This window comes from Molossus molossus, unplaced genomic scaffold (assembly GCF_014108415.1).
Source record: "Molossus molossus isolate mMolMol1 unplaced genomic scaffold, mMolMol1.p scaffold_m16_p_13, whole genome shotgun sequence".
Lineage (NCBI taxonomy): Eukaryota > Metazoa > Chordata > Mammalia > Chiroptera > Molossidae > Molossus > Molossus molossus.
Window position 1 is genome coordinate 87,810,530 of NW_023425348.1, and position 16,879 is coordinate 87,827,408.

A 16,879-nucleotide genomic window follows, 5' to 3' on the forward strand; every position below is an offset into this window, starting at 1 on the left:
CGTCATACGCACAGCCACTTCCGCCATACGCAGGGAAGTGTCTTCCGGCTCGGGACGCCTCTTCCGCAAGGCCGGCGTTCGGGAGTTCCCGGAAGTGGCTGGGCCGCTGGTTTCCGGGACAGGTCGGGAAAAATGGCGGTGGTCACCGTGTTCCCGGCTCTGACGCGGGTGAGGAGAGTGGGAGTTGTAGGGTCCTAGGCGAGGCACGGTGGAGACTGAGTGTGTCTTCCTCCGCAGATTTGGAGACCGCGAGGGGCAGCCAACTGCCTGATAGCCCAGGGCAAGGACAGACCCATGGAGAGGTCGATCTTGCAAAATTAGGAGATTCAAGCCGCTCTGCCCTGTCCTCGAGCCCACTGTGTGCCTGTCTTGTAGCATAGTTGAACGATTAGTCTTCCTGCGAGACCCAGTTCGGATTTCACCTACTGCCCAGGTGGAGCTGGCCCGACCGCCCCTAATCTCTGCTCTTTTAAGTCTTTCCTAATACCTGTCATCGTTTCACATCGCATCATAAGGTCTTTCTCGTTTTCACCTGTAGGTGTTTACCACTGTATATTTCTACCTTAGCACAGCTTTTTGCTGCATCTAATTGTATGTTGCGTCTTTTGTCTCAAGATATATTCTAATTTCCCTTTTGATTTTCTCGTTGACTCTTTTGAACCATTGGTTAAGTGTGTTGGTTTCACATGTTGGTAAATTTTCCAGTTTTCCTTCTGCTGTTAGTTTCTAGTTTCATTCCATTGTGGTCAGAAAAGCTCTTGTAATTCCAGTCTTCTTACACTTGTTTTGTAACGTAACATGTTACCTATCCTGGAGAATGCTCCCAGTGTGCTTGAGAAGAGTGTATTCTTGCTGCTGTATATGTCTGGTTAATTGAGTCTGTAGTGTTGTTCAAGTTCTCTGTTTCCTTATTGACCTTCTATCTGGATGTTCTGTCCGTTATTGAAAGTAGGGTATTGAAATCGCCTGTTAATATTTCTTTATTTAGTGCTGTCAGTGTTTGCGTCATACATATATATATATATTTATAATTGTATCTTCTTGGTGAATTGACTTTGTTTTATTATTACAAAACATCCTTTCTCTTGTGACAGTTTTTGCCTTATTTTGTCTGATGTGAGTAAGGGCATTCTGCTGACGTTTACATGGAATATCTTTTTCCATCTTTTCAATTTTAGCCGATGTGTATGTATCCTTATGTCTAACATGAGTCTCTTGGCCCTGACCAGTTTGGCTCAGTGGTTGAAGTATCGACCCGCGGACCTAAGAGTCATGGGTTCAGTTCCGGCCAAGGGCACATACCTTGGTTGCGGTTCATCCCCGGCCCTGGTCAGGGTCATGCAGGAGGCAATCGATCGATATGTCTCTCTCATATCGATGTTTCTCCCTCTCTGCTCCCCCCTTCCACTCTGTCTAGAGATAAATGGAAAAAATATCCTCGAATGAGGATTAAAAAATAAATAAAATGAGTCTCTTGTAACAGCATATAGTTGGACCTTATTTTATTTATTTATTTATTTATTTATTTAATCCTCACCCGAGGGCATTTTTCCATTTTTTGTTCAGATAGAGTGGGAGGGAGAGAGAGGAAGAGAGAGAAACATCGATGTGAAAGGGACACATCGAGTGGCTGCCACCCGCACAACCCAACCAGGGCCAGGGACAAACTGCAATCGTAGTACATGCCCTTAGTGGGAACCGAACCCGGGTTTCTCGGGACCGCAGGCCAGTGCTCTAACCACTGAGCCAAACTGGACAGGGCTATATTTTATTTTTTAAATCCTCACCTAAGGACATACTTATTGATTTTAGAGAGAGGGGAAGAGAGAGACAGAAATATCAATGTGAGAGAGAAACATCAATCAGTTTCCTTCTCATATACACCCTGACTGGGCTCCAACCTGCAACCTTTCTGTGTACCAACGACACTCCAACCAACTGACCCACACTGCCAGGGTAGTTGGATCTTATTTTTTTAGCCATTCATCCACCCTCCCTATGTATTTTGGTTGGAGAGTTTAATACATTTACATTTAAAATAATTATTGGTAGGGAAGGATGTACGATTGCCATTTTGTTCATTGTTTTCTGTCTCTCTTGTAGCTTCTGTGTCCCTCTTTTCCTCTCTTATTGTCATCTTGTTTTTCATTGATTTTGTTTATTTTTTAGAGAGACATGCTTTGATTCCTTTCTAATTTTTTGTTATCTATCTTCTATGGGAATTTTCTTTGTGATTACTGTGGAGCTTACAAAAAACATCTTATAATTTATTCTAAGCTGATAACAATTTGACTTTAATCTCATATAAAACTCTGATCTTTTATTCCTTCCCACTTCAGTTTATTAATGTTACAATGACATATTTTATATTGTATGTCTATTAATGTTTTTTATACTTAATATTTATGTATTTTTTAACTTCTATACCAGAATTAAACATGATTTATGTACTACTGTTACATTTATTGCAGTATTCTGTATTTGTCATATTTACCTTTGCCAGTTACCTTTATGGTTTCATATGCTTTTGTTTTGCTGTCTAGTGCGCTTTAGGTCCTTTGGGCTTCTTGAATTTGAGTGTTCATTTCTTTTCCTGGATTTGGGAAGCTTTTGGTCATTATTTCTTCAACCAAGCTTTCTGCTACTTCCTCTTTTCTTCTTCTGGGATTCCCATAATGCATATAGTGGTCTACTTTATAGTTTTCCATAAGTCTCTTAGATGTACTTCACTATCCTTCATTCTTTTTTCTTTTTCTTCTTCTGATTGGGTAATTTCAAATGGCCTGTCTTAGAGTTCACAGTTTCTTTTGATTGATCAAGTCTGCTGTTTAATCTCTATAGTGATTTTTTCAATTCAATTACTATATCCTTCAGTTCCAAAATTTTTGTTTGTTTCTTTTTAATATTTCTCTTTGTTGATATTCTCATTTTGTTCACCTGTTATTCTTCTGAACTCATTGAACATCTTGACAACGTTATTTTGGATTCTTTGTCAGGTAATTCACATATCTCTGTTTTTCTAAGGTTGGTTTCTGGAATTTATTTATTTATTTTTGTGTGGGCCATGTTGTTGCAGCCTTTGCAACTTTGTGTTGGGATTCACTCCTTTGAAAAACAGCCACCTCTCACAGTTGTTTTGGACTGGCTTTGTACAAGGAAAGACCTTGACCAATCAGCCCTGCTCAAGATTCTGGGGGGCCTCTCAGTTCTTTTGTGTGGATGTATCTTCTGTGAATTTGTGTGCATAAATTTCCTATTAGAGGAATTTGCTGGCATCTTTTATCAGGAGATCTGACCTCTTCCTCCCTCTGTTGTCTGTCTGTGGTACTGCAGGTTCTCTGAAGCTCCCACGAGACTCCCAGCTCTCATGGTCTCAATAGCTCCCAGGCTTGTTCCGTCAAAGCTGCAAGTTGGCCGAGACAGAAACCAATTTATTGGGAAGCTTCTTGAAAAGCAGGCATTTTGAACGCATACTCCACTCTTTTTTCCTTCTTGAGGGAGAGGCTGCCAAGCTGTATTGGCCTCTGCTGTACCATGGGTCCTCTGGAGCAGCATTAAGCCATCCGGCTCTCTTGTTTAGAGGCCCCAGGGACCTAGAATATGCTTGGTCCTATCAGTGCTCTGAGACAGGCGAGACAGAAACCATTCTCTCAGACACCGCCCAAAAAGCTGAAACGTTAGACATACATTTCAACTCTGACCTCCCCAGAGAGAAGCCAGGAGTTGGGGGTTCTCTCCTGCTTGTTCTATACTGAGCAGGAGCAGGGACCATGGTGAGTGGGTGTGTGCTAGTCCAAACCCTCACCTTTGTTTACAGCAGCACCCAACCTGGTACCCTTTCCTGTCAGCATTTAGATTGAGAGAGGACAAAAATTAGTCAATTGGGCAGCCTCCTGAAAAGTCTACATGTTAAAATTAGTCAATTGGGCAGCCTCCTGAAAAGTCTACATGTTAAAATTAGTCAATTGGGCAGCCTCCTGAAAAGTCTACATGTTAAAATTAGTCAATTGGGCAGCCTCCTGAAAAGTCTACATGTTGGACATATGTCTCTTTCTCTCCTCAGGGAGAAGCCAGGAGCTAAGAATTTTCTTCAGTTGCACCAGGCTGAGCCAGGGAGAGGGACTGATGAATGATTGTCATGAATTTTCCTTCTAGCTTTGATGCAGCTGCTTTTGTACTTGCCTGGGATTTAAGAGCCTCTTAACTGGTTATGGGATGTCTATGAAAGAGAATTGGTCTGCATGTTGGACATATGTTCCATATTGTGGAGTTGATGTCTCTGTGGGAGAAGGAGAGTGGGGGTTCCTGTTCTGCCACCTTCTCATCACATCTTGATAGTCTTTGCCTTTCTCTAGATTGGGAACCCTTGAGGATTAGGGTCCACACCATCACTATATGCTCAGATTTTAACACAGCAAAGTGTCTAGAATATAAACCACACACTAAGGCAGGGGTGGGGAACCTTTTTTCTGCCAAGGGCCATTTGGGTATTTATAAGATTATTTGCAGACCATACAGAATTATCAACTTAAAAATTAACCTGCCAGATTTGGTCAAACATTTAATTAATTCACTCCTAATGTGATGGCTGGAACGGCTTCTCTTTGGTGAGGCGTGTGATGTTAGCTACTATTGATTTTATGGTCCTTATGTGGCCCACGGGCTGGACGTTCCTCACCCCTGCCACAGAAGAATGCATAGGAAGGAGAAAATATTTCTGCTGAAGAATTTCTGGAAGGGCACTCGTTGAGAACATGTTTGCAGTTAGAGCTAGGTTTCAATTTTAACTGCAGTTACTATTTGGGTGACCAATATACCATAATTAAGATGATTTAATTTAAATATAGAGCCCTTTCTGCCAAGTCCCTATTTCAATCATCCCTTCTTTCAAAACAAGGTCTTATTTACTCTTCCTTTGTTAATTTCTCACCAAATCTCATGGTATCAACCCAAGCCAATATCACATGGAGGACTTTCATTTCTGTGTCCTCAGTTCCTTGCAAGGTGTCCTGACTTCCATGCACACATCTATTTGTTCATTTATTCAGAACATATTTATTGAGCTTCATGCCATTTATTGAGCCAGGCATGTTAGACTCATTTCTTCACATTCTCTTCCCAGGGAGGCTCATTCACAGCCTGCTATATATAATATGCCTTATCACTTTTATCTTCAGTCTAGTCTGTCCTCTGGCTTGAATTCTGTGCACTTCATTGCCTGCTTGACACATTCTCATAGATGTTTCATGGGATCCTTAAACTCAGTATGTCTGAAACGCAACTGGTTCTCTGGCCTCTCTCCCGGGAAGTCCCACCGTTGTCCGTCAGACTGCAGTCAGAGAGCGCTTGTCTTTAGCACCTCTTACCCTTCAACTCTCAAGTCTACTCCATCATCAAATCATCAGCATAACTTTTTTTTTTTACTTATTTTATTCTTGAATGTATTACAGATGTCCCCCCTTTTTTCCCCATTGACCCCCCTCCTTCCCAATCCCGCCCCATTTCTGCCTTCCCCATACTATTGTCAATGTCCATTGGTTATGCATATATGCATAGAAGTTCTTTGGTTTATCTTATCCCACTCTCCCCACCCCCTTCCCTTTGAGGTTCATTAGTCTAACAACCAATTTGTACTTCTTAGTTTGTTCATCTTTTTTACCCAACCCCCCCAACCCCTACCCATCTGGTAAGCAACAAAAAGTTCTCTGTATCTATGAGTCTGTTTCTATTCTGCTTGCTCATTTTCTTTGTAGATTCAATTGTTGATAGATATGTATTAATTGCCATTTTATTGTTCATATTTTTGTTCTTCAAGAAGACCCTTCAACATTTCATATAATACTGGTTTGGTGGTGATGAACTTTAGCTTTTTCTTTTCTGGGAAACTATATGTCCATCAATTCTAAATGATAGCTTTGCAGGATAGAGTAATCTTGGTTGTAGGTCATTGCTTTTCATCACCTTGAATATCTCTTGCCACACCCTTCTGGCCTGCAAAGTTTCTTTTAGAGAAATCGGGTGACAGGAACTCCTTTGTAGGTAACAAACTGCTTTTCTCTTGCTGCTTTTAAGATTCTCTCTTTGTCTTTAACCTTTGGCATTTATCAGCATAACTTGTTAAGGACTGAATGAGATCACATGCATTTAGTACCTAGTAAGTGTTGAGTGGATGACAATGATGTTATTTGATATTGTTAAATAAATGTTTGTGGTTTATTTGTTTCAGATGCTCGCTCTGTCAAGGCAACACCTGGTGTCTCCTTTATTCCGCATGACATCGTTCAGCCGTTTCTACAGAGGTGACAGTCCGACAGATTCCCAGAAAGATATGATTGAAATCCCTTTGCCTCCATGGCAGGAGCGAACTGATGAACCCATAGAAACCAAAAGAGCCCGCCTGCTCTATGAGAGCAGGAAGAGGGGCATGCTGGAGAACTGCATTCTGCTTAGGTAGGAAACAGGAGTCGGTGTCACTTCTCTTTGACTGAAGACAGCCTTTTAACATCTCTCTCTCTCTCTCATTTTCAGCCTCTTTGCTAAAGAATATCTGCAACACATGACAGAGAAACAGCTGAACCTCTATGATCGCCTCATTAATGAGCCCAGTAATGACTGGGATATTTACTACTGGGCTACAGGTACTGGGCAGGAAAAGCAGCATAATGTGAAAAATAGGATGACTTGGGCTGATTTGAATCAGGAATTATATCCTAGGCAATTTGTTTTTTCTTTTATTCATTCAAATTGATACTGAACCCAAACACTCTTCACATTTTTCCAAAGTGTACAAAATTTGTTTGATTAGTTAAGGCTCTTTGTTTGCAAACAATAGAAAGCTATTCTGTATAACTTAAGCAAAAAGGGAATTTAGTGAAATTGTACAGGTGTCAGAGGAAGGCTGAAGGAAAACTAGGCTGGGACGGAGTGGAACCAGACAGCTCTATAGCCTGCATAGCAAGAGGTCCTCAGTGGTCTCTCTCTGGCACTGCTTTTGTGAGGAATGAGATCTCACTGTGTCTAGTTAGGATGAGCTTTGGCTGTAAGTAAAAAAAGATACCAAAACAGTAATTGCTTAAGCAAGACAGCTCTGTTTCTCTTTCTCATAACAGAAGTCCACGGTAGGCACATAGAGGTGTTTTTAAAAGTCACAAGGTCGAGTCTTCTTGACTTGCTGCTCCTTCATCTTTAGCATGCATCAGCTACCTCATGATCCAAGGTAGCTGCTGAGGCTCTGTCTGTCATGCCCATGTTTCAGCCAGGAAAATGTATAGAAGAGCACAACCCATTGTTTGTGGAGCTTTCTCCAGAAAATGTACATCGTACTTCCACTTACTTTCCATTGGCCACAGTTTAGTTTCATGGCTGTATCTCGCCATAAAGAAGAAATGATATAGTCTATTTCATGTGTCCAACTAAATTGGGGATTCTATTATCAAGGAAAAATGAGAAAATGAAAATTAGGGGATATCTCATCCATTTCTCTCACATTCTGGGTCTCCTCTTTTTCTGTTCCCACTCAATATATGTCATGAAAGAGAAGCCATTCTGTAGGTTCCAAGAATAAAGTGTGATAATGAATTGTGCTTTTAGTACTATGTCAAAGAACTTGCCTGATTGAAAGTCACAAAGATTTTCTGTTTCTGTTCTAGAAATGTTATAGTCTTAGAATCAGCTATTTGGTTTCTCAACAACAACAAAAAAAATTCTAATTGGATTTTGATTGGGGTCGTATTAAATAAATAGATATATTTGGGAAGATTCTTTTAGCGCCCTGGCCGGTTTGGCTCAGCGGTTAGAGCATCAGCCTGCGGTCCCGAGAGTCCCGGGTTCGGTTCCCGCTAAGGGCATGTACCTTGGTTGCAGTTTGTCCCCGGCCCTGGTCGGTCGTGCGGGTGGCAGCCACTCGATGTATTCCTTTCACATCGATGTTTCTCTCTCTCTCTCTCTCCCTCCCACTCTACCTGAACAAAAAATGTCCTTGGGTGAGGATAAAAAAAAAAAAAAAGATTCTTTTAGCAACGTAGAATTGTCTAACCTATGAACATGCTATATCTCCATTTATTTCGGTTTCCTTTGATTTCTTTAATTAGTGTATTATCTATTGCTGCATAACAAATTACTCTAAACTGTATTGGCTTAAAACAACCTATATTTATTATCTCATTTCTGTGAATCTGGAATCCAGGCATGATGTAGCTGGGTCCTATCCTTCAGTATGTCAGAAGGTTACAGTCAAGGTGCAGCCCAGGGTCTGGGTCTCATCAGGAGGCTTGACTAAGGGAGGATCTGCTTCAAGCTCTCACTAGTGTTGGCAGAATGCAGTTCCTCATGGACTCTTTTTTTTTTTTGTACGTGCCCTTAGCGGGAACCGAACCCGGGACTCTGGTCCGCAGGCCAGTGCTCCAAACAATGAGCCAAACCAGCCAGGGCCTCATGGACTCTTCAGTCCTTGCTGGCTGTTACCTAGAGGCTGCCTTCTGTTCCGTGTCACAAGGGCCTCTTCCACGTGGTAGCTTGCTTCCTCAAAGTGCAAACCACGAAGGCAATAGAGTCTACTAGCAAGATGGAAGTCTCAGTGTTTTGTAACCTGTTCACAGCAATGACATTCTATCATCTTTGCTATATTCTGTTGGTTAGAGTCAAGTTGTTAGGTCCAGCCACATTCAAGGAGGGGGGTGGTCTCACACAAAGGCATGATACCAGGATCATGGGGGACCATCCCAGAAGTCTGCCAGCTACAATCAGCATATTTTGCTAGATTTATACCTAGGTATTTTATGTGTTTTGGTGTTAATAAAAATGGAACTTAAAAAAATAATTTTTCAATTTCCCATTGTTGGTAGAATGTAGAAATGCAATTTATTTATTTATTTTTTTGGTATTCCATTCTTTTTTTAAAAAATTGTTGAAAGTATTACAGATGTCTTCCTTTTTTCCCCATTGACCCCCCTTCTTCCCACTCCCACCCCCCTCCTGCCTTCCCCAGCCTAGTGTCCGTGTAGATTGGTTTTACATATATGCATATAAGTTCTTTGGTTTATCTCTTCCCGCCCCTCCCACCCCCTATTCCTCTGAGGTTTGTCAGTCTGTTCCCTGCTTCCATGATTCTGGTTCTCTTTTGGTCGACAGCTTATTTTGTTAATTATGTTTCACAAATAAGTGAGATCATGTGGTACTTGTCTTTCTCTGACTGGCTTATTTCACTTAGCATAATATTCTCCAAGTCCCTCCATGTCTTCTCAAAGGGTAAGAGAGCTCTCTTTCTTACAGCTGCATAGTATTCTATTGTATAAATGTACTACAGCTTTTCCATCCACTCATCTACTGATGGGCACTTGGACTATTTCTAGATCTTAGCTATTATAAATAGCACTGCTATTAATATAGGGGTACATATATTCTTCTTGATCGGTGTTTCAGGCTTCTTAGGATATATTCCAAGAAGTGGGATCACTGGGTTGAATGGCAGTTCCATTTTTAGTTTTTTGAGGTAACACCATATTGTTTTCCACAGTGGCTGCGCCAGTCTGCATTCCCACCAGCAGTGTACCAGAGTCCCCTTTTCCCCACACCCTCACCAGCACTTGTTGTTTGATGATTTGTTGATGGCAGCCATTCTGGCAGGTGTGAGGTGATACCTCATAGTTGTTTTAATTTGCATCTCTCTGATGATTAGTGATGATGAGCATTTTTTCATGTGTCTCCTGGCTTATGTATGTCCTGTTTGGAGAAATGTCTATTCAGGTCCTCCACCCATTTTTTGATTGGATTGTTTGTCTTCCTTTTGTTGAGTTGTTTGAGTACTCTGTATAGAAATACAATTGATTTTGTATGTTGGTTTTGTATACTGTGACCTTGCTAAACTCAGTTAGTTCTAGAAGCTTTTTAATAGGTTCTTTGAGATTTTCTTTGAGATTTTCTTTTTTTTTTTTTTTAATCCTCACCCAAGGATATTTTTCCATCTATTTTCAGACAGAGTGGGAGGGAGGGAGGGGGAGAGAGAGAGACACATCGATTGGTTGCCTCCTGCACGACCCTGACCAGGTCTGGGGACCAAACCACAACCGAGGTACTTGCCCTTGACCAGAATTGAACCCGCAACTCTTTGGTCCGCGGGCCGACGCTCCAGCTGCTGAGCCAAACCGGCAAGGGCATGCCTTCTTTATTCTGACAGACTTTCTTTACTCGTTCTGTCAACTAATAAGAGAGGAGTGTGGAAGTCTCCATCTATGACTGTGGATTTATTTATTACTCCTTTCAGTTCTCTCAGTTTTTGTTCCATATATTTTGAAGCTCTGTTATTATGTGGAGACACATTAGGATTGTTACATCTTCCTGATGAATTGACTCTTTTATCATTGTATAATGTCTGCTTTATTGCTAATAGTATTCCTTGTTCCAAAGTGTCTGATTGTAATTTAGACACTCCAGCATAGTTTTGATTAGTGTATGCATGGAATGGGTTTTCCCATCTATATTAGTTTTCTATTGCTGTGTAGTAAATTACCATAAACTCAGTGACTTTAAACACCTGTTTATTAGCTCATAGGTCAGAAGCTGTGCCCAGATCTCACAATCTGAAATCAGAGTCAGCCGTTTTATACTCCAGTCTGGACTCTCATTCAGGTTGTTAGGAATGAATCGTAGGACTCCCAATTGTCTTGTTAGCTGTTGATCTCTTTTAGCTCCTAGCAGCCACTGTCAGGTCTTTGCCCTGTGGCCCCTCCATCTCAGCAGTAGAGATCTTCCCTCACATGGAACCCCTCTCATGCCTCACAGCTGTCTGATTTCCCCTTCTCTCATCTGCTGGAGACAACTCTGCTTTTATAGAGCTCATGTGATGAGGTCAAAGCCACTTGGATAATTTTCCTATCTTAAGGCCAACTGTACCATAATAACATAACCTAATCCTCTTCACAGTCCTGGGGGTTGCATAAGGCTTATGCACCAGGAGAGTGGGAAGTACTGGGGGCCAGCTTAGAAGTCTGCCTACCACACCGTTTCTTTTACTTTAAATTGAGCTTCTTGTAGACAGCACCATATAGTCTTTATTTTTTGTTCAGTCGGGTAATCTCTATCTTTTCATTGGTGTGCTTTGGCCATTTATAATTCATTATCAATGTGATTGCATTAAAATATGCCATCTTTGTTTGTCCCCGGCCCTGGTTGGTCGTGCGGGTGGCAGCCACTCGATGTGTCTCTTTCACGTCGATGTTTCTCTCTCCCTCTCTCTCCCTCCCACTCTATCTGTACAAGGATTGGAAAAATGTCCTTGGGTGAGGATAAAAAATAAATAAAATAAAATAAAATAAAATATGCCATCTTTTTGTTTTTCATTCCATCTGTTCTTTGCTCCTTTTCCTCTCTATTTCCATGGGGCTTTTTAATTGAGTATTTTAAATTTCATTTTACTCCACTGTTGATTTATTATTTATACCTCTCTTTATAATTTTTTTAGTGATCGCCCTAGGGTTTGAAGTATACATCTTTAATTAATCACAGTCTACCTTCAAGTAATATTATACTGCTTCATGTATAATGTAAGAACTCTGCAGTCGTATACTTCAGTTCCTCCCTCTCATCTGTTGTGCTGTTGTCATACTTTTTATTTTTGCTTATGCTGTAAGCCTACACTACATTTGTATTGTTTCATTTTATACAGTTATCTATTGAGCAATTTAAAATAAGGAAAATAATAGAATACTTTATCTTTGTAAATTATAACATATATAGTATTTTATGTGTAAACATGTATAACAGTATTTATTATAATGTATAAAGTACATTGTTGTTTTTTTTAATTTTTTTTTTCCTTTATTGATTTTAGAGAGAGAGGGAGAAGAGCTAGAAACATCAGTGGGCGAGAACATTGATTGGCTGCCCCCTGCATGCCCCCCACTGGGGATAGAGCCCACAACCTAGGCATGTGTCTTGACCGGGAATCGAACTGGCGACCTCTTGGTACATGGGTTGATGCTCAGCCACTGAGCCACACCGGCTGGACTATATATATTTTAAATATGCTTTTATTTGTTTGTGTTTTTTTTTGTTGTTAATCCTCACCTGAGGATATTTTTCCATTGATTTTTTTCTAGAGAGAGTGGAAGGGAGGGAGAGAGAGAGAGAAAAAAAAAAACATCAACATCAGAGAGACACATTGATTGGCTGCCTCTCACATGACCCTGACCAGGGCCAGGGATTGAACCTGCAACCCAGGCATGTGCCCTGACCAGGAATCGAACTGGTGACCTCTTGGTGCCCGGGAGGACGCTCAACCAACTGAGCCACACTGGCCAGGGCTAAAAGTACATTATATTTTATATTTACCTTCATTTTTACTCATCTTTAGACTCTTCATTTCTTTATGTAGATCCATGTTTCTATCTGGTATAATATTCCTGAAGAATGTCCTTTAATATTTCTTGTAGTGTAGGTCTGCTTGATTAATTCTCTTAGCTTTTGTCGTTTTTGAAAGATATTTTCACTGGATGTAGAGTTATAGGTTCACAATTTTTTTTCAGCACTTTATAGGGGGACACTTTTTTCCCCTAGGCTGTTAGTGTGAAGGACTGAGTCAGTCTGCTCAGTTGAGCTGGATTTGAATTTGTCGTTGCTTTGGTTACTCATCGCACCACCAGCTTCAAATTCCTCTAGTGTTCCCAGGTGCCTTCTGGCGCCTGGTTCCTGACATGACCGGGACTGTGTCTTTGTTCCTTTGTGTATAACGTACCTTTTCTTTCTGAATGTTTTCAGCATTTTATCTTTGGTCTCTAGTAGTTTGAATGTGATGTGTCTAGATGCTTTTTTTTTGGTTTTGACCCTGTTTGGGGTTCTCTGGGCATGTTGGATCCAATTACACTTAGTTTAGACTGTTTAATATTATTTCATAGCTTTTAGATTCTGTTTTGTATCTTTCACTCTCTTTTTCCTTTATTTATTTATTTATGTTACAAATGCCCCTCCTTTCTCCCCATTGACACCTACCTTCCCACTACCCCTGACCCCGACCTTCACAGTATTTTTGTCTGTGTCCATTAGTTATGGATATATACATTTAAGTTCTTTGGCTTATCTCTTCTTGTCCTCTCATCCTCCCTCCCTCTGAGGTTTGTCAGTCTGTTCCCTATTTTCATATCTCTGGGTCTGTTTTGTTCATCAGCTTATTTTGTTCATTATATTCCACAAATAAGTGAGATCATGAGATAATTGTCTTTCTCTGATTAGCTTATTTAGTATAATACTCTCTATGTCCCTCCATGTTGTTGCAAAGGGTAAGAGATCTTTCTTTCTTACAGCCACATAATACTCCATTGTGTATATGTACCACCGCTTTTTTCTTTTTTATCCTCACCTGAGGACATTTTTGCATTTATGTTCAGATAGAGTGGGAGGGAGAAAGGGAAGAAGAGAGAAAGAGAGAAGCATCAATGTGAGAGGGACACATTGAGTGGTTGCCACCCACACGACCCCAACCAGGGCCAGGGACGAACTGCAACCAAAGTACGTGCCCTTAGCGGGAACTGAACCCAAAACTCTCTGGTCCACAGGCCAACGCTCTAACCACTTAGCAAAACTGGCCAGGGCTGTACCACCGCTTTTTTATCCACTCATCTACTGATGAACACTTGGGCTGTTTCCAGATCTTGGCTATTGTAATAGTGCTGCTATGAACATAGGGGTGCATATATTCTTTCTGACTGGAGTTTCAGGCTTCTCAGGGTATATTCCTAGAAGTGGCATCACTGGGTCAAATGGCAGGTTCGGGTCCACATGGGCTCTGCCATACCTACTCTGCTGTCGTAGACAAAGGCAGCCATGGCCTGTATGCAAACCAGCAGGAGCAGCTGTCCCAACAAAATGAGTTCCAGACAGGCTGCCATTGTTTGCCTGCTCCAGGTATAGGCTGCTGTGGATATTTAGAGGAAGAATAGAGACAGTCTGTATGTCTACTGAGGCTCTTGGCCAAGGCCGGAGTTTCAAGTTTCAAGATCTTTTTGCCTAAATACTGACTGACTACATAATTCATTCTGCCCATTCTTCTCTTGCAGAAGCAAAACCAGCCCCAGAAATATTGGAAAATGAAGTCATGGCACTGCTGAGAGACTTTGCTAAAAACAAAAACAAAGAGCAGAGGCTGCGTGCCCCGGATCTCGAATACCTCTTTGAAAAGCCACGTTGAGCTCCACACCTCCTGCCTTGGGGCTCGGTCCCTGGAGCCCACTGCTTAGGATGGATACTAGCTTTGACTTCCTGCTTTTCCCCTTAGACACTCAGCTCACCCAGACCATCCTGCCCAAATGACAGACCACTTCTCTGCCAGGACATGTAAATGTCCAGTGTCTTCATTCTAACACTTTTTTGTTCAGTTCTAGGCCTCAAAGGGTTAGAAGTGCGAGGGCTTCCTCTAGTACACATAGGAGTGAAATTGCCTTTAAAATTAAGATTCACCTGCAACCAACAATGCTGAATTTACTTTCACTAGTTGTTCTGAAATCAACTATTTTTTAAAAAAAGCAGATTTTGTGTGATTTCATAAAGGTGTATCTATTTTACCGATAGAAAACAGAGATTAAAGAAAAACTACAGTATTAATAGTATCTGTGATTACTCCTTCTCCTTAAAAAATTTGCATGTCCAATAATTGCTTTGAAAAATAGCTGATTAATCTGAAATTTTTTAAAAGAAAACAATGTTCAGTGTGTCAGTGTTGCTGGCAGTCAGGCCTGCCTGGTGTCTGCCGGCCTCCGCCACAGGAGGGCACTGTGGGGAAGCAACCGTGCGGGCTCCCGCTGCAGCCAGAGGTGTGCTCCGAAAAGGCCGCCAGCCAGCGCGGGTGCTGTGCCCTGGCTTCCCTGAGCCGCCCAGGGCTTTGTTCAGTGCACTTCTCCCTTGCCAACCCAGGGCGGGGCTTCCTGCCAGGGGAAGCCGATCCGAGACCCCTGACCTGAGTCTTTCAAAGGCACAGCAGGCAGAATGAGGGCTGTGAGCAGGAATGGGGGGTGCATGCTACTGAAGTCAACTCCCTTCCCCCTGAGATTTCCTCTAAAATGTCATTTTGTAAACTGAGCAATCATTTAATATTAAAGAATGTTTTAAAAAGGAAAATCCCAATTTCCACCCCTCACACAATTACTTAATTTTGTGTATTCTTGTGTACTCCATAGACATGTTTATAAAGTCTTACAGTCACAGTCATAGGCTTTATTTCCATGTAACTCTGCAGCAACATTTCCCTACATTTCTATAGTCTTCACAATTATGTTAGTTGACAAAATTACATAAATAATCTTAGAATGAATGAGTTGGAAGTGTTTAGCTCTATGGCCAGAAGACTTGTGTTGCCAGGGGCGATCCTGTTGGAATGGTCGTGGCCCAGCCTGAGCCAGCACCGTCTGACGCTGTGGCCTGGGAAGGCGGGCCGGAACTAAGCAGAGGGTGGGCAGTCACGAGCTGTATGTGGAGGAGAGGGACATGTTTCCAGCACTGTTGAGCTATGGGGTTCCCTTGGAGCCGCCTCACGGTGCCGCCTGCTCCTCAGTTCCCTGGCTAAGGAGAAAAGAGCCAGCCTTTACTGACATGATCTCATTAAAGCTTCTGAGCCTCCTACCGGCCAGCGGCTTGTGCCTTCCTCCCAGAGAAGGGGCCTCAGAGTAATCGGCCAAGTAGCCATCGGTCAAAAAGCCAGACTCCTTTAGTTCAATCTGCCACCAAGGCTCAGGAACTTCCTACGACAGCACACTGCCTCACTGGTGGCCACTGGGTAGAGATCTACACTTTGAAAAATTGTGGCAAAGAAACTTGACAGTTATGATGTGCGACCTGTGTGTCACACGGGGCAGGAAGCTGCCAGAACCTTCCCCAGGTAAACTCCATCACCTGGGGCAGCTGGTTACAAGTTTAAATCCTGGGTGCCGCTGCCCAACGGCTGGATACATGAATGGGCCTGAGCCTTGGTTTCCTCATCTATACAATGGGATGGTGATGCTCTCTATCTTACCCAGTGGAGAAGGCCACAGCATGGTAAGTTCTTACGTGATTCCTGCATGCAGTAAGCTCTCAATAGATATTAGGTGTCAGCCTGAGACTTAAAACCTGTCTCCTAACATTGCCTGGCGTGTCAGGAAGGTCACCAGAGCCATGTGCAGGACAGTCTCATCCGCAGATAGAAAGCCGAGCCTATTACAGAACCACAGGGTGTCTTACCAGCCAGTGAGGACTGGAGAGAAAACAGACCCGGGTCACGAGACCTTTGATGGAAAAATCTGTAGCACTCACCTAAGCAAGGAGTGGGAGTGAGATTTAGAAGGCAGAACCAGGGCAGACGAGAAGATAGATGTCACCCGGGGCGCTTACTGCAGACTCTGGCCATTCTCTCGGGCCTCATTTGATGTACTGTGGGGAGAAGATTAAACAGGCAGAGTTTATATAGGGAGACATATCTGGACTGGAAGAAGCTCACGTGAACAAGGCAGCGACTTGCCCATCTATCCTGGACACTTACGCAATAAACCCCGGTAGCCAAGTATTCACTTGCGGCTTTTTTCCCCTGGGGTTTGATGTCCTCATCCTGATTTTGTCTCATTTAACATACTGTTCAACGGCGGCCACTTTCACCTGCGAAAGGCATGCTTCTAAAGGAATTGTTTTCCTCCCAGGCTGCTGGCTTGTGTCATCTCTGAAAGGGAAGGATCTTGCTAACTTCAGCTGCTCAGTGTCAGACCCAGGGGTGCTATGTAAAGTTTTTCCCTTTATTAGGCATTAAGTAAAACTAGGCTGACCACAGTGCATTTAAAAAAAATTTAATAAACATATAGCAAGGGCCAGCAGCCCCCCAAGGGTCTGCGCTGAACCAGAAGCTAGACTCATTCCACTCAATTTG

The 16,879-nt window shown here is 42.3% G+C and overlaps 1 protein-coding gene across 2 annotated transcripts; it reads left to right on the forward strand.

Annotated features, from left to right (window-relative positions):
• The first annotated feature begins 45 nt into the window (after positions 1–45).
• Positions 46–15,119, forward strand: SDHAF2 (succinate dehydrogenase complex assembly factor 2). 2 transcript variants are annotated; one of them, XM_036258023.1, is made up of 4 exons: positions 46–168; positions 6,227–6,450; positions 6,529–6,638; positions 14,049–15,119. In XM_036258023.1, exons 1-4 carry the CDS (start codon positions 133–135, stop codon positions 14,177–14,179), a joined length of 501 nt encoding a protein of 166 aa, XP_036113916.1. In that variant the 5' UTR covers positions 46–132; the 3' UTR covers positions 14,180–15,119. The 2 variants fall into 2 exon arrangements, with proteins under 2 accessions (XP_036113916.1, XP_036113917.1); XM_036258024.1 differs by lacking the exon at positions 46–168 and adding an exon at positions 184–433.
• The last annotated feature ends 1,760 nt before the right edge of the window (positions 15,120–16,879 follow it).

Coding starts and splice junctions, on each gene's coding strand:
- SDHAF2 (XM_036258023.1), top strand. CDS start 133: ATGGCGGTGGTCACCGTGTTCCCGGCTCTGACGCGG. Junction 169..6,226: donor TGTTCCCGGCTCTGACGCGG/GTGAGGAGAGTG, acceptor TATTTGTTTCAG/ATGCTCGCTCTGTCAAGGCA. Junction 6,639..14,048: donor TATTTACTACTGGGCTACAG/GTACTGGGCAGG, acceptor CTTCTCTTGCAG/AAGCAAAACCAGCCCCAGAA.